The sequence below is a fragment of the Chanodichthys erythropterus genome, chromosome 23 (assembly GCF_024489055.1).
Source record: "Chanodichthys erythropterus isolate Z2021 chromosome 23, ASM2448905v1, whole genome shotgun sequence".
Lineage (NCBI taxonomy): Eukaryota > Metazoa > Chordata > Actinopteri > Cypriniformes > Xenocyprididae > Chanodichthys > Chanodichthys erythropterus.
This window is the reverse complement of record NC_090243.1, coordinates 20,501,187-20,528,195: the sequence shown is the minus strand read 5'-3', so window position 1 is coordinate 20,528,195 and position 27,009 is coordinate 20,501,187. Positions and strand designations below refer to the sequence as shown.

At 37.5% G+C, this 27,009-nt stretch overlaps 2 protein-coding genes across 2 annotated transcripts; both read left to right on the top strand.

Moving 5' to 3' along the window:
- The first annotated feature begins 596 nt into the window (after positions 1-596).
- Positions 597-15,955, top strand: LOC137013745 (verrucotoxin subunit beta-like). The gene is made up of 4 exons (XM_067377677.1): positions 597-632; positions 14,449-14,549; positions 14,770-15,863; positions 15,932-15,955. Exons 1-4 carry the CDS (start codon positions 619-621, stop codon positions 15,953-15,955), a joined length of 1,233 nt encoding a protein of 410 aa, XP_067233778.1. The 5' UTR covers positions 597-618.
- A 29-nt stretch (positions 15,956-15,984) lies between these two features.
- Positions 15,985-19,373, top strand: LOC137014088 (uncharacterized). The gene is made up of 2 exons (XM_067378214.1): positions 15,985-17,423; positions 17,900-19,373. The coding sequence occupies exons 1-2, from the start codon at positions 16,014-16,016 to the stop codon at positions 18,740-18,742; spliced, it is 2,253 nt and encodes a 750-aa protein (XP_067234315.1). The 5' UTR covers positions 15,985-16,013; the 3' UTR covers positions 18,743-19,373.
- Positions 19,374-27,009: the final 7,636 nt, after the last annotated feature.

Here is a 27,009-nt window from a genome sequence, read left to right as displayed (position 1 = left end):
AAGTGAAAGGATAGGAATAAGAAGTTGTTGTTGTTGTTTTTTTTTTTTTTTTGGTTTTTTTTAAAGATGAGGTTAAGTGCTCACGAAAGAGATGAGTTTTCAGCTGTCTTTTGAATATTGCCAGGGATTCTGCATTCTGGATGAAGGCAGGAAGATCATTCCAGCAGCAAGGAACAGTGAACGAGAATGTCCTACAGTGCAAAGAAACTCTGAACTCTGATTTTAGTGTTTAGACTGTGTAGACTTTTTGTTTGTTTGTTTGTTTTAATAATAATTTATATAATATAGTAGAGATCATTTTTGAATGCCATTTTTGCAATGCATGTTTTGGTCATGAAGTTATTGTTTGTTATTCTACAATAAATATACAGTGAAAGGTTATTGCCAATACACAACACAATGTTAAAGTTTCAGAAGATGTAAGAATTAAAATGAAGGCACAACATTTATAATGAGACTGTTCTGAGTTTTCAAAGGGAAAGGAATTCAATTGTTCTACAAATGCCATCAAACGGCAGATTTTCTTATAAATCACGTGACCATGAGGGTGTTTCCCTGAGTATAAATACATCTGTTGTTTTATTTACCTGCAAGAGTTTAAAGTCATCTGGAACCAGAATGATCCTAAAACAGTAAGTAGATTAATTTAACTTAATTATGATTGCTGTGAAGACCCACCAATATAAAGTAATGAAAAACAACAAAAGGACAGGATCAGCACCGATGCCATGTCATCTTTTTATATCAGTTTCATTTCATTTAGCGTCAACATTAAATACATTGCAATCTATTTTCTCATTTCATAACTCACCGGCGGGTGTTTGAAATGACATGCAATTGCGATCCGATCGATGTGGATCATCACAAATTGAGGCTTAAATATATTTATAGCCTGGGTTTGTAGGCTAATTCTACTTTATTCTTAAACATTATTCTTTAAAAATACCTGAGATTGCTTGATGAACCCAGACAAATCATGCATTGACATAATCGTATTTATTTGGATTCATGTTTCATTTGTCAATGTGTTTTTGTTTATTCTGGACTTCCTCATAGTTTGCACATCCGTAGATTTCATAGTCGCGACTGAATAATAACGTGTGTTTTCTTTATAGCAAATAATGATAAATCCAGTTTGCGCTGAATGTATCGGTCCTTTAATGGAAACGTAAGTGATGGCCAGTAGACATTCCCATTAAGCAAAGTTATGTACTGAATACGTCTTTTAACGTCTTTGTCACAAAAGTCATAGCCTACGTTGAAGAGACGTCTACTGGGGAGAAAGAATGAAACTAATTTTCGTCTTTTTTGAGGTCTTCTGAATGTCACCGTTGTTGTGAATCATATGCAAAATCTTGATGTCTGTGAGTGACTAGATAATACACTTGCTCTAAACAACGTGTGCACCTGAATTTTTTTTTTTATCTTTCTTCATGTGTGTTCATTTTAGTGTTAATATGCTAATTATAGACGTAATTTGCGGGTGGGAAGTGTCTCCAGCACTCCATGTTGTCACCACCACTTTTTGAAACATTTCGTGGCATGGATATACTAATACAAAAGAAACTTCTACAGTTGATTATCAATTCGTTCTTTTGTTTTAAATGACTGGAGATCTGGCGCTGGGATGTGTTGTGTTTGAAATCATGCTGAACGCTCGTTGTCGCTGTTATCAGTGGCGCAACAGTGTTCTCTTGGCGCTCGTGCACTGCGCTGTCATCACACAGCCTGGCGCTTCAAGTTCAATCTATCGATTAAAGGTGCCATCGAATGAAAAATTGAATTTACCTTGGCATTGTTGAATAACAAGAGTTCAGTACATGGAAATTACATACAGTGAGTCTCAAACACCATTGTTTCCTCCTTCTTATATAAATCTCATTTGTTTAAAAGACCTCCGAAGAACAGGCGAATCTCAACATAACACTCATTAATATGTATTAATGATCATTAATATGTACGCCCCCAATATTTGCATATGCCAGCTCATGTTCAAGGCATTAGACAAGCCAGTATTAACATCTGGATCTGTGCACAGCTGAATCAACAGACTAGGTAAGCAAGCAAGAACAATAGCGAAAAATGGCAGATGGAGCAATAATAACTGACATGATCCATGATAACATGATATTTTTAGTGATATTTGTAAATTGTCTTTCTAAATGTTTCGTTAGCATGTTGCTAATGTACTGTTAAATGTGGTTAAAGTTACCATCGTTTCTTACTGTATTCACGGAGACAAGACTGTCGTTATTTTCATTTTTAAACACTTGCAGTCTGTATAATTCATAAACACAACTTCATTCTTTATAAATCTCTCCAACAGTGTGTAATGTTAGCTTTAGCCACGGAGCACTATCAAACTCATTCAGAATCAAATGTAAACATCCAAATAAATACTATACTCACATGATCCGACGCATGCATGCAGTATGCATGACGAACATTTGGTAAAGATCCATTTGAGGGTTATATTAGCTGTGTAAACTATGTAAATGCACTGTATTACAGTCGACAGCTCAGGGGGGCAGGGAGCGAGAGGATTTAAAGGGGCCGCACACGCTTAATCGGTGCATAGTTAATGATGCTTCAAAATAGGCAGTTAAAAAAAATTAATAAAAAAAAAATCTAGGGGGTATTTTGAGCTGAAACTTCACAGACACATTCAGGGGACACCCCAGCCAACACAGCATGGTGGGGCCCAGATGGGTGTCACCTGGGCAGCCTAACTGGGGCCCAGACATTTTTGTCCACGGTTTCCATGGAGGCCCCACATGGGTTAGCCCAGATGAACTGAACACTGCTCAGTGTGCACACTACAGGCTGTTAAATGTAACACAGAAACATGCTGGAGTTAATGAGATAATTAGGTGATAACGAGCAGAATCGCTGAAGGACAGAGGAACAACAAGAACTACGACTTCAGCCACAGCCTTCGATGAAATCAACTGAAGGTAAAAGACATTAAATCACTGAAGATCTGATTAAACATCTCCACAAACAGCATTACCAGCTTCATTTAGTATTAACCAGACTGACTTTATTTCTGACATACATCTACAAAAGTTGTTATTGAGAATTACCAGAGGTTTAGATGTTGATGACTTGTTGAAAATACGTTTGGTTTGATGTCACCGTGATCAAGGTCAGTGCTTACTTCAGTTACGCAGTTTGCCTCTTAACTATAACTTTTACTTTTTTCTCTGGCTGTTTGTTATGGCAAGAAAAACAAGAGACAATGTGGTCAGCTGCTAAATGATAAAAATATAGTCATCATTTAGTGGCATAATTCACTGATCTATTGACTGAGCTTTTTATGAGCAAAATGTGATTAACTTTGTGCTGGATCTTTTCTTGAATTACAACAATAAAAATGTTTTAATCAGAAAATTTGAAAAACACATTGTTCACTAAACACCTCAAACCTCCTGCAAGATTCACTTACACAGACATCAAGAATCAGCATATGATTCTCAACAATGGTGACATGCTTCATGCTGCAATGCATTCTGGGAGTCATGGATGAGTTTTGTATGAGGCACCCAGAATGCATTGCAGCATGAAGCATGTCACCATTGTTGAGATTCATACGCTGATTTTTTATGTCTGTGTGTGAAAAAATTTTGTAGGTGTTTTAAAGGATTTAATGTAGATTGTATTTTTCAGATTTATTCTTCTGCTCTGATTTTTGTAACTTTTTTTTAGATCAGTGAACAAAGCCATAACATGATGACAATTAGATTCATATCATTGAACAGCTAAACATATTGTCTCTTGCATTTCTTGCCATAACAAACTGCAAGAGCAGCCAAAGAAACATTATTACTAAAACAGTCAAGAAATAAAATCAATCTGGTTAGTAATAAGTGAAGCTGGTAATGCTGTTTGTGGAGTTGTTTAATCAGATCTTCAGTGATTTAATGTCTTTTATCTTCAGTTGATTTCATCGAAGGTTGTGGTTGAAGTAAATCATAGTTGTTTCTCTGTCCTTCAGCGATTCTGCTCATTATCACCTAATTATCTCATTAACTCCAGCATGTTTCTGTGTTACATTTAACAGCCTGTAGTGTGCACACTGAGCAGTGTTCAGTTCATCTGGGCTAACCCATGTGGGGCCTCCATTGAAACCGTGGACAAAAATGTCTGGGCCCCAGTTAGGCTGCCCAGGTGACACCCATCTGGACCCCACCATGCTGTGTTGGCTGGGACCTTAGACTTATATTACATCTTGTAAAAACTGGTTCTAGGGCACCTTTAACACAACACTGTTGCGGAGACTCGTTCCGGTGAAATCACAAAACAAAATGCACATAAACGTATCCCTGCTCTTGGTATACAATCACTGATGAACATCTTTGGTTTTAATGTGAAAAAAAAATCAATAAATAATAAACCATATGAGGGCGGTTTAGAACCCAGAACCTCTGGACTAGTAGAACAAAAATTCAAGGTTCTGTTCAATCTTGAATAATGTGGCGCTTCCATAACGCATCTGTATCCAATATACCGTTGTTCCCATAACTCTGGCATTTTTAAATGGCGCATAAAATATAATAGTTTGGCTTGACTTGACAGTCTAATGGTCTAAATAAATATAAATTTTAAACATCTTTTCACTGTACCATTGTGCGAGTTCGCCCAATTGTAAAGCAAATCTTGATTGTTTGTAGCAAAAGTGTACTGCAATTGGTCAGCGCAACGTGGCCGTTATCTGATTGGCTTGAGTTGGTGGGTGGAGTCAACCTATTTGTGGATTTGTCTGCAATCTTGACACTAGAAATGTTTCAAAATCCACAAATGTGTGAGGTGATTTACAAATGCACATAAAGCAATTCACAAATGTACAGGTGATTCACAAATAAATGCAGGCAGAGTTGTACTTGTAAAAATATATTTGTGAATATGTTTTTTATTAGAAAATCTCATTTTATTAATTTGTGAATTTAATTAATTTATTTTTTTTGTGAAACTCCTAACATATATTTGTGGATCTCATTCTATTCCCTCATTCTATTCTATACCCTCAGTACAATGCTGAAATCCAACTGCTGATCTATTGGCCTGCAAGTCATCTGGAACAAGTCCTGAAGGACCTTTAACACCGTAAGGGGCCGTTCACACAGAACGCTGTAACAAGTGGAATTAGGTACTGCTCCTTTAAGGCGGACGGCTCTCTCTCTCTCACTCGCTGATGAGTGGGCAGTATATAGTTGGAGCGCGAACTGTGAGCATCGCATGTGTGCATGATTTATCTCTGTTGCTCTTTGTCGCTTATTTTCTTTTGTTTTGTTCAGTAACGCAGTTGTCAGTGAAGTGTTGCAAACTGCCCCATGTGTTCGTGGGAACGGCGCTGATAATAAACCCCATGTGAAACGTCAGATAGCCTACTTGAGTTTTGCTTGCACTTGGCTGCAACCATTTGGTCCAGCTATCCGATCTCTCTCTATATATAAAGCGTTACAAGTGGCGCCCGAACATTTTGCCTCTGGCCTCGGATCAGCCCGTTGGGCGTGCTGCTCGAGGATATTATCGTTCGATTTGGATTTTACGGACATTTCTGCACACACTGAAGCTCCGACCTCCGAGAAGCTCACGGACAAATTGTGCAAGGACACGTGAGATTCATTCTGGCACGTGTGATTCGTTTCGGAACGTGAGATTCATTCTGGTACGTGTGATTCGTTTCGGAACGTGAGATTCATTCTGGCACGTGTGATTCGTTTCGGAACGTGAGATTCATTCTGGTACGTGTGATTCGTTTCGGACCGTGAGAGGAGTCATTGGTTCAACAACGATTAAACAAAACCGTTCAAGAGTTTCAACTGAAAAGATTCATTCAGGTTTGAACACAGACTACAGAATACACTGATTATCTTGGTTGGCGGGTCACGTAGTGACTGATTCATCTGAATCTTACCGGGATTCGAACTGGAATTCCGTATTCACAGCGTCATCAGAACTGTAAAGCAGGTTTGCCATGAAAGTCCACATATACGTGTGGTTTTGAGATCCCTTTGTGAAAAAAAAAAAAAAAAAAAAAAAAACAACTTATGTCATATTGTTGAATTTTGTTTCTACAAACTGGGTTTTTTTCTACTGTTGATTTTTTTTTTTTTTTTTTTTTTTTTGATGCTCTGAGTTTAAAGTGACAGTTGTTGACTTTTGTTGAAAACTGCATAATTTACTGTTTTACCACATTGACTACAAACCACGCTGATTATATATTGCCTATATTGAATACAATGGCTAAATATGTGCATGGTTTGACAGATATGACTGACCTGACTTCACCTTTTGAGTCTGAGCCTAGGAGGAGAGCTCAAAAGCCAACTGTCTGCCTGGAGACACAGGTTGAGTCGCTAAGGACAGAAGTAGCAGTGCTGCGTAAATGCTTAAAGGAGTCCCTTGATCTGCAAAGAGGTATTATTGATGATTACGGTCAAAACATGTACACAACGGCTTCAAACCCCTTACCTACATGTAACGTTCCAATGGCCGCTTCCACTCCATATGCCCAGGCCCAAGCTGTTCACGTGCCAAAACTTTCGGCGACAGCCTTTGATTGCAGTGTAGCGCCAGAAAAGGCAGCAACCTTTTCTCAAACTTCTTTACTGCTAAATAGCACAACTAGAGCGCTAGCCTCAGTCTTGAATCAGTCAAAACTTGAGCCCCCTGTGTTCGGAGGGGATGGGAAAATTCAGCCCGAGGAGTGGCTTCAGCTTGTGGATGTATATAGAACCTCGTTGGGGCTGAGCGATGCCCAGATTCTTCTCGAATTACCTCGCTTCCTAGCCAAAGAACCCAGGAAATGGTTTTCAGTATTGAGTGAACACATCACAGCCTGGACACAATTCCGCACCCTTTTTAAAAGTGTGTTTCTTCCATCAGACAATCAGGAACGCATCTTGAGAGGAATCCTAGATCGTGTTCAGGCACCTGATGAGCCTTTTCCAACATTTGTGGCGCACCTATTGAGCGAATTCAAAAAGTTAAAGTCTCCACCCACAGAACAAGATCAAATTGAACTGATTTGTAAACATGCATTAGAGCGATACAGAGTCGCAATATATGGTACACAGATCACGTCAGTCGTCGACCTCCTGATGCGGGCACATGAGCTCCATTCTGTTCTTGGCCCAAACAGTCGTAATGAGCCCCCGCTACCAATGAAAGAACAAGCACATGAAATTTACTGCTTCAAATGTTCTGAACCTGATTTCACCTCCCGAAATTGTCCAAACTGCAACTTTGCAGCACAAGCAAATGTATTCCCAGGTGTTGAAAAGCAGAACTTTCAAACAGGATTTGGAACACCAGGTCGTAGTCAGAGTGGCGAGAACCGAAGCGATAACGGGTGAGCAGGAAAACAAATTCGGCCAACAGAAGGGAAACTTCAGGGGAGGGAGGACATTTTACAGGGGCAATCCTCCCTCCAGAAGATAAACGTGCCCCAACATTCTCCAATGTCCACACTTGAGCCACTCGTCCTGGGTCATGTGGAAGACCCGGCTTCTTCTTCATTCTGGAACACACCATTCATTGTCAAAGTAAACCTCTACAGCAAAGCGGTTGATGCAGCTCTCGATACAGGTGCTTCCCTATCCGCGATTCGGACTGATATTATTTCTGGCATGATAGGAAACTCTGAAAAAGTGCACCCTTGGTTGTCGCCCCCGATTCAATTGGCTAACAGAGCAACTTGCAGCCCAACCCAACCAATTTGGCTGAATATTGGATTCCAAGGAAAACGTTTTTACCATAGATTTGTTATTATCCCTGATCTTGCTTCACCACTTATCTTAGGGATGGATTTCATGTTAAGAGCTGCAGTCAACATTCATATTCCATCCAGGACTGTAACTCTATGTGACACTATTGAGCCAGAACCATGTGAGCTAGCAAGTGAATGGATGGAGATGCCAGGGGTAGGGTGCATGATGTTCATGGATATCCAAAAATCTGACTTAAGAGGGAAAGTTGAAGTGGCATGCTTGGGACAGGAACAAAAAGCTCAGTTCCTTGCCCTTGTGGAAGATTTTTGGTGCATGTTTGATGGTCACTTGGGCCATACGTCAATGGCGGAGCACATGATCGACACCGGTGGTGCGAAACCTGTACATTTGCCACCTTACCGTACTTCCCCTGAGAAAAAGCAGATAATTGAGAGCCAGATCAAGCAAATGCTGGAGGAAGGAATTATTGAACCCTCATCAAGCCCATGGGCTGCACCGGTAGTGATCGTAAAGAAACCTTGTGGAGAACCCAGATTCTGTGTTGATTACAGGGGTCTAAATCAGCTCACACTGAAAGATTCATATCCTCTACCCCGGGTGGATGAGTCATTAGACTTTCTGTCCCACAGGAAATTTATTACCACTCTGGATCTATCTCGAGGATATTGGCAAGTGTCCGTTGAGGGAAAGTCTAGACCAAAAACTGCGTTTATCTCTCACTGTGGCCTATTTCAGTTCAAAGTCCTTCCCTTCGGGCTCAGCAATGCCCCTGCTACCTTCCAAAGGGTCATGAACACCGTGCTTGCTGGCCTGATTTATAAATGCTGTGCAGTGTACTTGGACGACATTGTGATAGCTTCACCGACCTTTGAACAACATCTTGAAGACCTTCGTGAGGTTCTGTTGAGATTACAGACAGCAGGTCTCTCTCTGAAGCTGAGCAAATGTCAGTTCTGTCTAAGTGAGCTCATATTCCTTGGCTACCGTGTCACACCAGAGGGTATATCCCCAGACCCAGCAAAAGTAAAGGCGGTTACCGAGTTCAGAACGCCAAAAGACACAAAGGATGTCAGAGGATTCCTTGGCCTTACGGGCTATTATCGACGCTTTATACCTGGCTATGCGAGTAAAGCAGAACCACTTTTCCATCTCACCAGGAAAGAAACGCCGTTCTGCTGGGATGAAAGTTGTCAGGCGGCTATGGATTTCTTGACAAAGTGTCTCACATCAGCACCAATCTTGTGTTTTCCAAATTTCACACGGCCATTCTTCATACATACAGACGCTTGCGACCTGGGTCTTGGGGCGGCCCTAATGCAAAAAGACGACATGGGACGAGATGTTGTCGTGGCTTTTGCAAGCAGAACTCTACACAAGGCTGAGAAACCCTACTCAACACCTGAAAAAGAATGTTTAGGGGTGATTTGGGCCCTGGAGTACTTTAGACCTTATGTAGAGGGCCTCCATGTGACAGTCTACACAGACCATAACAGCCTAAGATGGCTGATGAACCGCCCAAACCCTTCTGGTCGTCTGGCGAGATGGTCTTTACGTCTGCAGGACTTTGATTTTAGTATTGTTCATAAGCCAGGTGTTCAAAACAAGGTCCCAGATGCTTTGTCCCGCAACCCAATTCAATGTGAGGCTACCCCAATAGACATTCTGCCAGATTATGCAATTATTGGGGGGATGGATCTCCGTAGCCTGTCCTCAGTTGTGATGACAGACAAAGCACAGTTGAGACAGTTACAGGAAAATGACCCAGTGGTCAGTGATCTTTTATGTGCCCTCAAGAGTTCTAGAAAAGAGGATGTGGATGAAAAGTATGTCATTCAGGATGGTTTGCTCTATGTCAGAGACTCCAAAGTGACGTGTGGACTACATCCAATGAAACAACTCAAATTTTACGCGCCTACCTCCATCAGAGGTACTGTGTTAAAATACTACCATGACCACCCTACAGCCGGACACCTCGGAATTACTAAAACATTTACCAGGCTAAAGTTTCGGTTCTTCTGGCCAAAAATGGCAGAGGATGTAAAGAGATATGTTACCTCATGTTCGGTGTGTCAGTTGACAAAGCCTAGTCAAAAGAAACCAGCGGGTCTGATGGTCCCAATCAAACCGCAAAGGCCTTGGGAATACACTGGGGTAGACTTTGTGGGCCCTCTCCCTCGGACACAGAATGGAAATGAGTACATTCTTGTATTTGTCGACTACTTTTCAAAGTGGGTAGAAATAAATGCAGTCAGAACAGCGACAGCGCAAGTTGCTGCAAGTAAATTCCTGAGCGAAATCTTTGCCAGACACGGTGCACCATCTTACCTGATTTCAGACCGTGGCACGCCATTTGTGAGTAACCTCTTCGAGTCTGTGGTGGCCACCCTGGGTACGGAACACAGGTTGACTACAGCGTACCACCCACAGACAAACGCTACGGAAAGGGTGAACCGTACCTTGAAAACAGCCATTCGTGCATACGTGGGGGACAAACACACCTCATGGGACAGATACATACCTCAGATATGTTTCGCTCTTCGTACCGCACCACATGAGAGCACAGGCTTGTCACCATCAATGTTGTTATATGGACGTGAGCTTGAGACTCCACTTGATTTGGTCACACAACCGAATGTTGATGGAATGGATGACCCGGATGTGACCTACCTGGAGAACTTGAGAGCTTCCTTAAGGGACGCTCATGATCATGCCAGAATAGCTCTAGAGGAAGGACATAAACGCAGGAAACGGTACTATGACCAAAAACGGCGTTCAGTTAATTATGTTGTGGATGATCTGGTTAGAGTGAAAACACACCCAAAGTCTGATGCAATAGCAAACTTTACAGCCAAGCTGGCTCCAGTATACTCTGGTCCATACAGGGTCTCAAAGGTACTATCTGATGTTAACTACAGACTGGAAAAAGTCGATACTGGAGAGGATGTTGGTGTGTTTCACGTGGTGAACCTTCAGCCCTTTCACTCTTGGAATACTGCTTTGTCCAATAAAAAACTCTCTGATAATTGTGAAAATGTACAATCATTGGATAGAGGTGGCCCTATCCAAAACTGTGCTGGAGAGTCTGATGATACTGACTTATGTGTTGCTGGAGACTGGTTAACCAAACTCCCCGAGGATTTTTCCTCAGAAAGCTTACCTGAACAGACACTTGACAGTGCTGTTTTTGCTGACACAGAGTACTCTGACATGAGACCTGACTTTGACACTCACAGATTTGACACAAGTAACCCGTTCCGGGGCACGGACTGCTATAACTTGAGACCGAGACAGAAACCCAGAATTACTTCTGACTGGACAGTCAATAGGTGGACTAACCCATATCATACACATAAGTTTGAGGTTAAGTGAGGGAAGATGAATAAATGGTGTTGATTGTCACTTGTTTATAGACAAATGTTCAAAGGTTGATTGTTATGTAAAAAAAGAAAAAAAAAAAAAAGAAAAATGTATTTCATATGTGGGTGTGGCACACAGTTTTGTTTTATTGAACTTAAATGCAGTGTACGAACTTGTAAGAACGAACTGTTTGTGCGTTGTTTTTTTTTGTTTTTTTTTCTCACCCTGTAACAGCTTTTCAACTGTGGCATGTATGTATCGTTGTTAAGTGAAACAGTAATGCTCCCTGGTTGTGTACGGCTGGGGTCAGCCTTTATTTGACGGGGGGGGAATCTGTAACAAGTGGAATTAGGTACTGCTCCTTTAAGGCGGACGGCTCTCTCTCTCACTCGCTGATGAGTGGGCAGTATATAGTTGGAGCGCGAACTGTGAGCATCGCATGTGTGCATGATTTATCTCTGTTGCTCTTTGTCGCTTATTTTCTTTTGTTTTGTTCAGTAACGCAGTTGTCAGTGAAGTGTTGCAAACTGCCCCATGTGTTCGTGGGAACGGCGCTGATAATAAACCCCATGTGAAACGTCAGATAGCCTACTTGAGTTTTGCTTGCACTTGGCTGCAACCATTTGGTCCAGCTATCCGATCTCTCTCTATATATAAAGCGTTACAACGCGTCTTTGCATCTAAAAAGATAATTTTATAATTAATATAGTATAATTGATATAGTGCATAGTTACTCATAAGACCTATATAAAATGAACGAAATATATAACATTTTATGAGCAGAGGATCAGCACTGATTCTCACAAGCGTTTGATTCTGATCACATTGAAATATTTATAGTTTCTCAGCTAACAGAATTTTGTTATAAGAACGTTCTCTAAACATTTATATTTATAGTTTCTCAGCTAACAGAATTTTGTTATAAGAACGTTCTCTAAACATTCAGTGTTGGTTCTGGGAACATTAAAAACATCCAGTTTTCTTGACGTTACAGGAATGTTTTTATAAGGTATAGGGGCAGTTTCCCGGACAGGGTTTAAATTAAGCCAGGATAGGCCTTAATCTAGAATAGTTAATCTTGGCTTAAAAAATGGCTTTCTGAAACACAGATTAAGTACAGATTACTAAAACCTGGACTATGAAGTCCTGAATTAAAATAAACCAGATTCATTTAAAACCAATTGTGCTAATCTGAATTAGCATAAGAGATGTTGGCTGTAAAACATGGAATGAACCAAGAAAAGCTTAAAATTGCATGGAGAAGCAAATCCAAGGAAAACAATGGCAGCAGAAAAAGACTGCAATAATAATAAAAAAAACTTTACTAAACAAGAGACAGTTCTTTGAAAGCAAGCAAAATACATCAACTGTAGTGGGAAAAAAAAGAGAAATGCCTGGAAATCTGTTTGTAATGAATTCTATTTAAATAGAATTTTATAATAATCCTATGATTATTAATGCTTTTGTTTTGTCCTTTACATAGCAACAAACTAAACATAACTGTTTTTATGTGATAATTGGTGTTGGCAGTCTAAACAGTTAGATTTGATAGAAATTAATTTGGTAGAAAAGGGCTGGTTTGATCCAAAGCACTAATATAGTGAATGCTTCATTATATAAATAAAGGCAAGTCTTGTTAGCAGGTCCTTAACACAAGCACAAGCTCAACACTTCACCACAATGGTAATCTCCAAAAAATACAAACATAACAAAAACTTTTACATAATAGAACATTAAACAGTAAAACGTCTCTCCATATTCTCATCTTTATAAAAAATGCATAAAATAACACTTTTCCAACATTTACTCTCCCAATTCAGCCCGGTGCAAAGCATGATGGGAAGTGAAAGTCCTGTTTGATTGGGTTACTTGACTGACTTCAAAAAGAAAACTTCAAGTGAGTTCTAGTAACCATTTCAAATCAAATTAACATGAAGCAATCACATTTGAACCAGAAACAATGGTGAACAGCACCAAAAAATAAAAATAAATGTATAATATATATATATATATATATATATATATATATATATATATATATATATATATATATATATATATATATATATATATGGAGATTGGTTGTTGCTTTAGTTGAGCTCTTGACCCTCTGACTATTGTAGACTTGCTTCTTTATCAGCAATCACAGCTGTTTTCAGAAGACATTTCTGTATTGATAAAGCAGATCAACATGCCTGTTTTAATAATAGTCAAATGACTGCATTAAAGTGGTTTAAGTAAAAGTTCTGCTGCTCGTGAGGCGTGTGTTGATCAATCGCTCCAGCTCCTCGTTCAGCTCCCACAACAGTCGGTCCTGCTCTGCTTCATACTACAGTAACTTTAATAATCTCATCCATGAACATGATTTGTTCCTGAGTCCTATCCCGATTATTTCCACCGGCTGAGGTGGAGACCACATGTCCCGAGATTCCGCGCTCAAACTTGGCATCATCAAGCTACACCTTTGTTATGAATAGGCCTCTAGCGGACAGAAAATTGTACATATTGTACCTTTAATAAACACACAAAAAACACACTTTGTCATAATAGTATTTATTTGGTTTCATCTGTCAATATGTGACTCTTTCTTTGTATGTGGTTCTTCATATTCATATTTTGCACCACATCAGATTGGCAATTTTATCACCGAACTAATAGGGATACATTCACAACGTGATTGGTCGGATTTTATGACGTATTGCCTATTTTGAGACGGAATTACCGAACATCCAAAACAGTGCTGTTTGCTGAGGTAAATGCGCTCGTTGTGTGTGTGTGTAGCGGTGCGTAGCCTGCATGTGATGGTATTTTGGCCAGCTGGGAACTTGTGAAGAGCTTATAAAATGTGTAAAGTAGTCAAAACACCGGCGGGAATCCATCCGTGATCCGTCACACACACAAATGATCTGCTGCGTGGAGACGCGCGTCTGATGCCTGTGATGGGCAAACTCGCGTCTATGACGAGAAAAAACCGACATGCATGATGATTCTGTCCTTTTTAGGGTCTCGTCTTCCTGTTCATATATCATTCGAACCGCACCAGAGTTCGTTTGGAAGTGGACCGAGACCCATCTTTTCAGCGGTATCGGTCCGCTTGTTTGGTGCGCACCAGGGTTCGGATGGCAGCGTTCACATATGTTCAAATGAACCACACTAACCGAGCAATCGCACCAGGGTTCGTTTTAATCGAACCAAACATGACAAGTGTGAACGCATCCTTAATCAAAATGTAGTATGTGGCACTAAAGCTCACAAACCAGCTTCCCACTTGACAACTGTGAATATCTTTTAAAAATATCTATTAAACCTCTAAAGGTAACCTCATTGGTTGATTTCCTCTTTTCTGTGTTTTGTCTAGCATGGATCCAGTGGGAGTGAATTCAATAGAGACTGCAGCTCTAGGGAGACCCTTCCAGCTGGGAATGCTGTATGACTGCAGGAGAGATGCTCTCGTACCAGGTGATGAACGGGCTGTAGACCCAAATCTGTGAAGCTTTAAATGAATGATTAGAGTAAAATAACTAATCTATTATTTATAAGGTTGTAGTAAAGATCTTACAATTTAAAATGTACTAAATCATTTAGGGACAAAAACACAAAAATTATTTGGGGAGAAAATTAAAGTTTTGTTTTGCAAAGAGGCATTTAGACCTAAATTATTAATTATTCTCCATTACAGGAATCAGACTATGGAGTAACGAGCAGAAAATAAACACTGAACCCCAAATTAATACAGATTTCACAGTCACAGCTTCAGACACGATTGAGGAAAAATCTAGTTTGCTGAAAGTTGATGGTTGTCTGAAACTGAGTCTTTTAGGTGGACTCATCAATGTAAGTGGAGCTGCAAATTTTCTCAAGGACACCAAGAAATCATTTAATCAACAGAGACTGACATTACATTATCATTCAACCACTAAGTTTAAAGAACTGATCATAAACCACTTTGCTTCTGGAGACATGGCTCACTATGACAATGATGTAGCCACACATGTAGTGACAGCAGTGCTGTACGGAGCAGATGCCTGCTTTGTTTTTGATAGAGAAGTTTCTTCAGATGAAGACAAAAGAGTGATAGCTGTAGATGTAGAAGCTGTCTTTGGAAAGCTAAACAGCATTTCAGGTGGTGTAAAAGTTAATCTGAATGACAATCAGAAGACTGTTGTCCAAAAATTCAAGTGTACATTTTATGGCGACTTCCAGCTACCATGTAACCCAACCTCTTTTGAAGATGCCATGAAGGTTTTTGAAGATCTTCCCAAACTGCTGGGAGAAAACAAAGAGCTTGTGGTTCCTCTGAGAGTTTGGCTTTATCCTTTGGACAAACTTTTCTCAAGAGTTGTAAAGTTTCAACATGAAATCAGCACAGGTTTAAGCACAGACATTGAATCTGTTATTGAGAGTTTAAGTACGACTGAGATGAAATGCAGTGATCTTCTGACAGACACGCCTGCTTCGACATTTACTGCATTTCATGACAAAATCAATGACATGAAGAAAAACTGCTACCAGTGCAGATTGAGTCTCATGAAGAAACTCGGCTCTCTCTTACCAAAGATCCGTGGAAAATTCATAGAGGATTCAGCATTGATTGATCTTCTACATGAACATGAGGAATCTCCATTTGAAAGAAGCACTCTTGAACAATGGCTGAAAGAGAAAGAGGAAGAATCTGACATCATTAAATCATTGCTCACACAACTGAATGACTCAGGAGCAATGGTAGAAAACAACCTCAATAAAAATTTGATGAATCTGGAAGTTAAACATTTGGTCAGCTACACTTTCACATCATTGAGCTGGACAGATGTGCTGCTTTCTAAACAAAAGGCCTTCCTGAGGTCTTCATCAACAGGAAAAAATAAAGAGAAAAGCTCTGAATCTGAACACAAGACTTGGCTCGCACCTGATATCCAAAAGACAATGAGGAACAACTTGAGGGTATTTAAAAACTTGATTGGTTTAAATGATTGCACATCAGCCAAATTCATTGTTGCATCAAAAGAAATGGAAAATAATCCAGGTTCCTGCATACTGCTGTATGAAAATGAATCTAATGAAGCTGTTTGCTTCACTCCTCCATCAAAACCAGACTGTCCAATCATTGAAGATGTCAGATGTTCTCAAGTGGATTTGAAAGTGTCTCCACCATGTCCTGCTACAGAGGAGCTCAAACTACTGTACAAAATGAAGGAAGAGGAAGACTGGAGATCTCAAACTGTGTCAAAGAACCAGAATACAGTTACTCTGACTGATCTCAGACCAGATACTGAGTACAATATTAAATGTGCAGCAGTGGGAAAACTCAACTACACCGTAGACAGTGATGTGACGCGTCTCACAGTCATAAACCAGAAACATATCAAGGCCAAAGAGTCTGCTATCGAAAATCTAAACTGGACTGAAAACAAGTGCAGTGAACTTCTGGAAAACACCAGAGAAACAACTTTTAGTGCACTTCATAAGAAAATACAAAATATGCAGCAAAACTGCCAAATGTACCGACAAGAATTCAGTGACCGAATCAAATCTGTGATCCAGTCAGTTAAAGCTTGTGAAAAAGAGTCTTGTGATCTGAAGGATCTTCTACAAGCTCATGATGAGTCTCCATTCAGTGAAAAGAGTCTGAAAGAGTGGATCACAGTGAAAGGAAAAGAATTGAACACAGTTAATGAGTTTCTTCGACAGTTAATGGACTTTGGAGCCGAAATGAATGGAAACTTGGACTCATATCTGTCAGATAATCAAGTGGAGAATGTGTTTTGTTACACTTTCAGTTCTCTGGAGCAGCCGGATGAGTTTCTTAATGAACAAGAAAATTACATGAATCCTCAAATGATGAGAAATCCACAGAAGAAACCTGGTGTGGCGTCTCAATCATGGCTCACTGGAAGCATCAGGGAGAAAATGAGAGAACATCTGAACAAATTTAAACAGCTGATGAGTTCATATAACAACAAAAGCACTAAATTTATGGTTTCCATAAAAGACCATGAAAATCATCCTGGTTCCTGCATTCTTCTGTATGAAAATGAATCTAATGAAGCTGTTTGCTTCACTTCACCATCAAAACCAGACTGTCCGATAATTAAAGATGTCAGATATAGACAAGTGGTTTTGAAAGTGTCTCCACCGTGTCCTGCTACAGAGGAGCTCAAACTACTGTACAAAATGAAGGAAGAGGAAGACTGGAGATCTCAAACTGTGTCAAAGAACCAGAATACAGTTACTCTGACTGATCTCAGACCAGATACTGAGTACAATATCAAATGTGCAGCAGTGGGAAAACTCAACTACATCACTGAATCTGATGTCACCACAATCATTACAAAGGTATGATGATCGTTCATGAAATATCAGCTATAGGATTTTACTACATCATTAAACACTGTTATTCTAATCTTGAGGCCTTTTCACATGACTTGAACCTCCAACACAATCACTGATCTGATGATCACATGTAAAGCATTGCTGATAGCTTCCTATTAAAGGGCGATTTTAGGTTGCTACTGTAGATAACCAAACCTCACAGAAGACTGGGTGTGGGATGCAAATTAACTAACAAAGAATTTAATTACTAAAGTATACAAAACAGAAAACATTGCAACAATTTTAAACTAACATTTAGCATATGAGGAGAAATGACAAATAAAATAAATAATGCTTAACTTTTTTTTTAAAGTTATGTGAAAGGGCCTTTATTATATCTGGGATGTTGGTGGAAATTTTATAATTTGATGATGATTTCAAAGTATGACATTGTACAACATTTACACGAACATCTTTATTGTTATTGTGTTTTTATACAGAACAAAAATGATCTCATCAAGAAAAGCATCTTAATTGAAGATGGAAATCCTGCTCGATACCATCTGCAAACAAGTTCAAACAATATGGATCAAACTGAACTATATAGAAAAATCACATTTGGAGAGAGAGACAAAAACAAACCCCATAAAATCATTCTGATGGTGGGAGAAATAGGAACAGGAAAAACAACCCTGATCAATGTGATGATCAACTACATGTTGGGTGTTCAGAGAGAAGACAAGGTTTGGTTTGAGATCACAGATGATCAGAGTGACCGAACATCAGTTCACAGTCAGACCTCCATCATCACTGTTTATGGGTTTTATCTAGAAGAGAGTCCAATCGATTTAACAATCATCAACACTGCAGGATATGGAGACACTCGTGGAGTTGATCTTGATAAAAAGATCGCCATCAGTTTGCTTAGTTTATGTAAATCTGCAGAAGGGATCAATGAAATACATGCAGTGTGTCTGGTGATTAAAGCAACCCAGAATCGTCTCTCTGACAGACAACAATACATATTTAATTCTGTTCAGTCTTTATTTGGAAGAGATATTGCTGAAAACATTGTCCTGCTCTTCACACACTCATCTGGAGCTCGACCTAAAAATGTCCTGATGGCTGTTAAAGAGGCTAAAATCAAGTGTGCAGAGAATGATGAGAATCAGCCAGTGTTTTTCCTGTTTGACAACTGTCAGTCAGATGCTGCTGATGAAGAATATGAATTTATCCAGGAACATTCATGGAATTTCAGTTTTAGAGGAATGGCAGGATTGTTCAAGTTTCTTAAGACAATACAACCCAAATCCCTGAGGATGACTCGAGATGTGTTACAGTAACAGTTGGAGGTAAATATCAATAATCTACGCTCACGTGTTCAAATGAAGGAACTAAAGCAAAATGAGCTGAAACAAACTCAAGAGGCTCTAAAGAAAAACAAGGCTAACAATAAACAAAAGCAAACATGTCAAAGAAGCAGCAATATATGTAATAAGGACAAGAAAAGAGAAGAGGACATATGATGATTTAAAGAAGGAATATGATGGAAAGTTTGGAGATGGATGGAAAAGCTGGAAGAAGAATTTAAAGAATTAGAGAAAGAGAAAATAAAGCTGGTGTTTAAAGCTTTTCACTGTGTGGAATATCTGCAGATGATCGCACTCAACACTGATTCACTGATCACACTTCAGCACTTTGATTTTCTGATTGAGAAGATGAAATAAATGAGTCTAAAAGGCTGAAACACTGAAAAACATCAAGAAGAGAGCAGGAGAAGAAAATACTGGAGCAAAAATACATTATATATGTTTGAACTTAAAATCTTTGGTCAGATGTTGTTTTTCTAACATGTCTATGATCCAAAACCAAACTAACATGAACCAACTAATATCAGCATGCTGCTCTAAGCTGGTCCTTATAGAAAATAGGAACAAATAATATTGTATTTTTCTCATTTGTAAGTTGCTTTGAATAAACAGCATCTGCTAAATTAGCAAATGTGAAATACTATGTTGATTATGGTCATTTATTGCCTTTTTTTAAAGAATACAAATTGACAGCAGCAGAATGTGAACCATTTCTGCAGTAAGAAACTGTTTATTATAGCAATGCTATGAAATCAACAAATAGATATAATATTTATATTTTTGGAAAATCGTGTACATTTAATGATGGTCACTAATGTTTTTAGAGACTGATTGTTTTGTGAAGCACTGCCACCTAGAGGCCATGTGAGAAAATGGTGAGTACCATCCTTCAGGAAATAAGTCCCAGTTTCACAGACAGGGCTTTAGATTAAGCCAGGATTAATTAGGACATTTTAAACATTCCTTTGAAAAAAAAACATTACTGTTGTAGATCTTGAGACAAAACAATGTCAGTGACATATTTTAAGATATGTCAGGTCAAGTTGCTTTAAGTTAAAACAGCTCAAACATTCATTTTATTCTAGGACTTGCTTAAGCCTTGTCTGTGAAACTGAGGGAAAGAGACAATTGTGATGACTTTAATAAAACTTTATTTTACTATAAATCTGAACTCATTTATAGGGGCTCATGTGTCAGATGCTTCATTGATTCTTATAAATAAGAATATGCAGAGTGAATATGAAATACTTTCACTTGAACCTCACTTTTTTCAATGAATTAATTTAGTTTTGGGTTTTCATGCAGAATTTTTTTCTTAATTGCTGATACACACTTCTTAAAGCTATAACTACAAATTCAAAACCACAAAACAATTGACCAAACACTATTCAAAACTACATTATTATTAATCTAATTCAAACTTTGGCTTTAAATTGCTTTCAAAATCATTCAGTCATTACACACTGTGAGATTAAACAATAAGATCATAACCGCATACAATAAGAGAAACTTTCAAACTTTATATAATATACTGTGATCAGCATAAATTACAGACAGTATGAAGCTTGAAGAGAATATTAACATTTTAAACAATTTATGAATATACAGTTTGCCTTACAGTATTATTGACCATATATATATATATGAAGAGTTTGGTTCCAAAACGCAATAAGTCCATTTTGATTAATTTGAGTAAAAAGGTGTTTTCTTTACCAAGAAAGTGGCAAGATGAAAACCACTATTTTCTGTTTCAAACTTTCACATAGCATCTTTTGGTTATAAAAACATTAAAAATTCAAATCTACATTTTTATTTTAAAAAGTTTATTATAAAAACGTATTATTTTTTTCCCAAAATGCAATAAATCCATGACATTTTTTTTTCCAAAATGCAATTAATCCATCAATATAAAAGTTATTTTTCAAATTGAAAATACACAACAAAGCAAGTTAATTCACATATATGACAGAGTCTAAACTTTGCCAATATTTATTTTATATACAGGCATTTTACTAAAAATACATTCAGCCGTTGCTCCCAAAATGAATTCAACGGATCATCTTGTTAATGTTATAAATTATTTGTCATCACCGATTAACGAGTATCTGGCGCCACCGCACGGCTAAATAAACACATTTGCAGAGTACATTGGTATTAAAACGGCTTTTTAAAAAAGCCTTCAATGTTTACAGTGGGTGGAATGGTGCGCTGTGATTGGTTGAGCGGATATATCACGTTCTGCAGAAAAAGGAGACTGGCGTTTGTCGCGTTTTGGAAAGAAAGGGAGAAAACATGACAGAATAACATGACGGATATCACATTTTGCGCAAAAATGATAAATGACTTTTCAATACAGACCAGATACTATACTGATTTTGGCGGAAACTCAATTTTTTTGAAAATGGCGTTTATCGCGTTTTGGAACCAAACTCTTCATATATATCTTAGCATCTTTAGATATGAATGAACATAACATCCAATATCAAACATTTACTGAATGTCCAGTAGATAATGTTGAATGTTAAAACTGTAAAGATTCAAAATGATTGATTTTGGATCATTATCTTGTTTGTAGTCATGGTCAGTCCAGAGACTATTTTAATAAAAAAAAAATAATAATAAAAAATAGGCTTACAATTGAACTAAAATAAAGCTGAAATGTTTTTACTTTCAATAAAAAGTCATTTGTCTCATAAACAGTTATTCTCAGTCTCTGGCATACTTTTTGTTTTTTATGCTTTGTTAAATCTATAAAACAGAAAACAAACAAATATGTTTTTATTTACAATATTAAAATTATTATGAAAACATAATCTTTGTAAACAGTGGCTTAACATTAACTCCTTGAATTACTGCGATTTACTAATACTTATTAATACTTATGCATGTTTAACAAATTAAGGGCAGAACTAATATAAAAAGTATATGACTGCGTGAGCGCGCTCACCTCACGAGCATCAGGCGCGTTCTCTGCGAGACGCCTAACCATAAATATTTATGCTTCTAATAACGTACTAGTACTATGACTGACAGAAGGTCCGTGTACGTTTTGATAGTTTGTTTTCCAATTTGAAATGAAATACGCAGAAACGAGAAAACGGTCGTTTCCCGTTTTTTCATTTGTTAAAAAAAAACGGAAAAACGAGATTTTGACTCGATTTTCGTTTTTTCGGGTCACGGAGAGAAAACGGAAACACGACTTCAAAACTCGTTTTCCACATGTGGGCGGTCATTACACGCCCCTTTCAGCCGATTGGTCAATCAAATCTGAGCCAGTGACGTCATCTTCAGTTCGTTCGACAAAATAACAGTCCTCTGCCGCTATATCAGTAGATGTCATAAATAGGCTTTCTTCTGTGCAACCTAACGCGTATTTCACAGAAATATGTTTGCACAGATAAAAAAAAGTTTAAAAAACCTACAGTACATTTAATTAAGTCTGTTTTTAAGCTGGCATTGTGTTTTTAAAATGTAAAATGTAAATGCCTCTACATCTGTTACCAAGCGCATGACATCCTTTGGGCTACTACCACCGATCAATAGGCTATACATAATGATAGACTATTCTCTATTATAGATCAGTGGTTACCGCACTCATTTTTTTTTTTTTTCTTATTTTAATGTTTTGTTTACATTTTATACATTTAAATTCAATCATTTAGCAGACGCATTCCTTGCAGTAGACTATGCAGTCATATTAGAAAATAGGCTATCCACTAGGTGGCAACACCTAATAACGGTATCACCATCGGGGGGCTTTTTAGTTTTCCTTAGCTTATAAATGGCCATACAGATTTTATCTCTTAAATTAAACACTTTTATGAACACAGTGAACATTATTATATGTCACAGTTTACTTGCTATCCTCACTTTTTCTGTCTTTCCTTCGCTTTTGAATTAATTAGCTATAAATGGCCCTGAACATTTTACTTTCAATTTCGATTTAACGGCTATTGGCGATTCTGCGTCAATTGCTTTAGTGGACAACAGCAAAACAAAAACTCTCGTATATTAAACATTTTTTTAACTTTTATTATCTATGTAATTATTTTATTATCTTTTATCATCTTTGTAATTATTTTATTTTGTAAATATTCGTGGCTTAAACAGCGGGAAAATTCACTGTATGCAGTTCTGGATGTTTTGAAAAACTTAAACTAAACGAAAATTATTGTTGCCTTGTCAATATAATTTCTGTTTTTCCCCCTGACTTTCAACTGGTGCGATCATCGTTTCATTAACCGACAAGATTATATTAAATTGGAATTAAACGAAAATAGAACTGATAAATGTCTGTGAATCATTAAACAAATCCCAGGGGTTTAGTTTTAGCCTACATGAACAAATAGCAGAATAAACAACAGAACATGAGGATTCATCATCATCACGCACCTGCAGCGCTTCTGTGAACGGAGAACAAAGGATTCAATTATATAAAAGGAATAAATAGCCTATGTCTGTGCGCGAAATTTATTTCACTTAAGTAATTAACATATTACCAAAATGAAAGGGGAAAAAATGCGACAATATGAGTGTCGGTTCATTTTTGAGAAGTTCACAGAAAGGAAACAGAGACGGCAGAACATTTCTTTGTTTATTTTACGAGCAATGTTTTGTTTTTATTGTGAGCGTACAAAATAATAGGCCTATTTAACCCTTCACAGATTCGAATGGTGTTACATATATTTGACCATAAATGTCTGAGTATTTTAAGTTGTTTCCGCTTTTATAAGAAAATTCAAGTGAACGCGTCGGCGCCTCGCGCTCACACAACATCAGTTTTAGTAACTTGACATCACAGCCTGTTAACTGTCAAAATAACATACATTCAACCAAATATATAAAAAGTTATACTGCTCATTTTAAGTAGTCTGTGTAGGCTACAATAAAAGCGTTTAAATAATAAATATAGTTTAGCCTCAAATCGTGAATATTGAAACATTTGGATTTGTGTCAAATTAGAGAGGTAGTTAACGCCGGTTTCTGTTTCAGTTCAGCTTTAAATTAATTCGTTTTGGCTTAACATTTATATATTATTTTTGTCATAGCTAAAATAGCTATGTAGCTGTAATTTTGATCTTTAATGTTTGATCTTTACAGGCTATTCCCTCAATCTTTTAACCAAAGGGTTATTAACATTAGCCTATATTCAGCAGGCAATGTTAGGCTATATAAAATAAATAATAAAGAGAGATGAGCTATTGTTCGTTTTTCAAAATTGCTTACACTACTTATTTATTGTGATTTATTCTATTTATTCAAAATAGAATAAAATAAAAACTGTAGTTTTTTTTTTTTTTTTTTTTTAATCTGTGCTTTTCATCCGCTCCTCTGTGTGGGTAGCGCAGTTTCACCATGCATATTAAACTACAAACAGCATTACAACAGTCTGTGTGCTGATTAACATTTCTGAAATAAATATTTCTGTGAAATACGCGTTAGGTTGCAAAGAAGAAAGCCGATTTATGTCATCTACTGATATAGCGGCAGAGGACTGTTATTTTGTTGAACGAACTGAAGATGACGTCAATGGCTCAGATTTGATTGACCAATCGGCTGAAAGGGGCGTGTAATGACCGCCCACATGTGGAAAACGAGTTTTGAAGTCGTGTTTCTGTTTTCTATCCGTGACCCGAAAAAAACGAAAATCGAGTCAAAATCTCGTTTTCCCGGTTTTTTTAACAAACGAAAAAACGGGAAACGACCGTTTTCTCGTTTCTGCGTATTTCATTTCAAATTGGAAAACAAACTATCAAAACGTACACGGACCACAGAAGCGCATAATCTGCAGGAATATTGACATTTCTCTGTTCTTGCTCAGCTTCATCTGCCAGTTTATGCCTCGCTCTTCATAGCTCTGCTGCCGCCATGTTTCCAACACCTGGCCCCGCCTTAATGCAGTGATTGACAGGGCGGGGCGGGGACGTGATCAGCTCGAAATGCATTTTCAAATCCACATTGAATTTTGCTACATTCATTGCGGGACATTTAAAGAAAATGCAATCGCAATGTGAGTGTATGCAATTTGCAATTGCGAATTTATATTTCACAATTGCTTGATATAAAGTCACAATTCTGAGATATAATGTCGCAATTGCGTGATATAAAGTCAGAATTCTGAGACAAAAAGTCGCAATTAATCTTTTAAATTTTTAATTTAGTGGCAGAAACAGGCTTCCATAGTGCTGTGGCAATAATTTGATGTGAAAATATGCGTCCTTGAGATCGATCGTGACAAACCAATTGCGCTGTTGTATTTGCGACACGATCATCTTTTCGGTTAACATCTTGAACTTAAGAGCTTTGACTGAACGGTTCAAGCCTCGAAGATCTAAGATTGTACACAGCTCCCCATCCTTTTAGGGAACTAGGAAGGATTGGCTGTAATAACCTGATTCTCTCTGTACACTCAAAAAAATAACTCATTGGAAGAACTCAATTCAATTGATGGCAGGTTTTCCATCCAATAAATATGTGTGGCCCCAACTCAAAAAAGACAAATTCATCCAATGAAATGTAATTGAGTTGGTCCAACTTAATTTGATCAAATACAGTTTAAATGAAATTGATTCATTTATAAAAAGAATTTTATTTATGCTTGTCCAACTCAAAATAAATCATTTAGTTTGACACAAAATTTAGTTTTAGTTTGTTTTTATTTAAAAGTCATAAAAGCAGGTATAAAACAGTTATTTACTGTAAAACAATCACAATATTAAAAACAATGGAAATATGCACTAGCTGTCAGTGATCAATATTAAAAATAAACATTTGCTGTTTAGTAATGAATTATTGCATTCATAACTTTGAAATATTAACCATTTAAACATTCATTTAGCCAACGTTTTTATCCATAGCAACTTAGAAATAAGGAACAATTCATCTTAAGGAGGCAATAAACACAAGAAGTGCTAAAAAATACAAAGATTCAAACATTATTCAGAATAGTACAAACTAGAACAGTGAGGGATTTAATAGTGAAAGCATAGTGTTTTTTAAGAGTCAGCAGGATGCCATTAAGTGTTCACAGAAGAGATGAGTTTTCAGTTGTTTCTTGAATATTGTCAGGGATTCAGCTGTCCAGTTAGGGTTAGAGAGATTGCAGATGTTCGAAGAGCATTGCAATAGTCCAGTCTAGAAATGACAAGGGCCTGGATGAGAAACTTAAATGACCAAGTTGTCTTTGTAATGTGGTCTCTGAACGTCAGCTGGTCATCACAGATTACCACAAGGAATTACAGTTGATGAGCCTAGCTGGATGGTGAAATCATGCTGAATCATCAGAGTGGCTGGGAAGATGAAAAGTTCTGTCTTTGCCAGATTGAGTTGCAGGTGATGTTCTTGTATCTATGCCGAGATGTCCACCAGGCAGTCCAAGATCCATGCAGCTACTGTCAGATCATCAGCCTGAAATGAAAAGTAAAGCAGTGTGTCATCAGCATAGAAATGGTAGGAGAATCCATGTACAATTAGTATACAGTACTGGTCAACGGTTTGAAACAACTGTGCTGCTTAATATTTTTTTATAACCTGTTATACTTTTTTTCAGGATTCTTTGATAAACAAAAGTTAAATAACAGCATTTATTTAAAATAAATATTTTATAAAGTTTTTTTTTAAGAAATTAATACTTTTATTCAGCAAAGATGTGTTAAATTGATAAAAAGTGATAAAGATTTATATTGTTAGAAAAAGATTTCTATTTTGAATAAAAGCTGTTTTTTTTTTCTTCATCAAAAATTATCACAGGTTATAAAGACATTAAGCATTTCAAATATTGATAATAAATCATATCAGAATGATTTCTGAAGGATCATGTGACACTGAAGACTGGAGTAATGATGCTGAAAATTCAGCTTTGATCACAATAAATTATATTCTAAAGTATATTAAAATAGAAAACCATTATTTTAAATTGTAATATTTCACAATATTACTGTTTTTTTCTGTATTTTTATAATAATAAATAATGGTAGCCTTGATCAGCATAAGATTCTTCTTTCAAAAACATTAAAAATAGTAATGCGTCTAAACTTTTGACCGGTATTGTATATGAATATATAGAGAAGGGAAGGGTCCCAGAACTGACCCTTCAGGTATCCCTGTGACTAGTGCTTGATTGAAAGACCTACCTGTGAGATTCACACTAGCAATGTACAGTTCCTGTGATGCCCTGCGATGAGAGCGTGGATAAAAGTAATTGATGGCTAATGGTGTCAATACAGTTGCGCCAGTCTGTG

Coding starts and splice junctions, on each gene's coding strand:
- LOC137013745 (XM_067377677.1), top strand. Junction 14,550..14,769: donor GAGAGATGCTCTCGTACCAG/GTGATGAACGGG, acceptor TCTCCATTACAG/GAATCAGACTATGGAGTAAC. Junction 15,864..15,931: donor ATCTGGAAGTTAAACATTTG/GTCAGCTACACT, acceptor GGCCTTCCTGAG/GTCTTCATCAACAGGAAAAA.
- LOC137014088 (XM_067378214.1), top strand. CDS start 16,014: ATGAGGAACAACTTGAGGGTATTTAAAAACTTGATTGGTTTAAATGAT. Junction 17,424..17,899: donor TCACCACAATCATTACAAAG/GTATGATGATCG, acceptor GTTTTTATACAG/AACAAAAATGATCTCATCAA.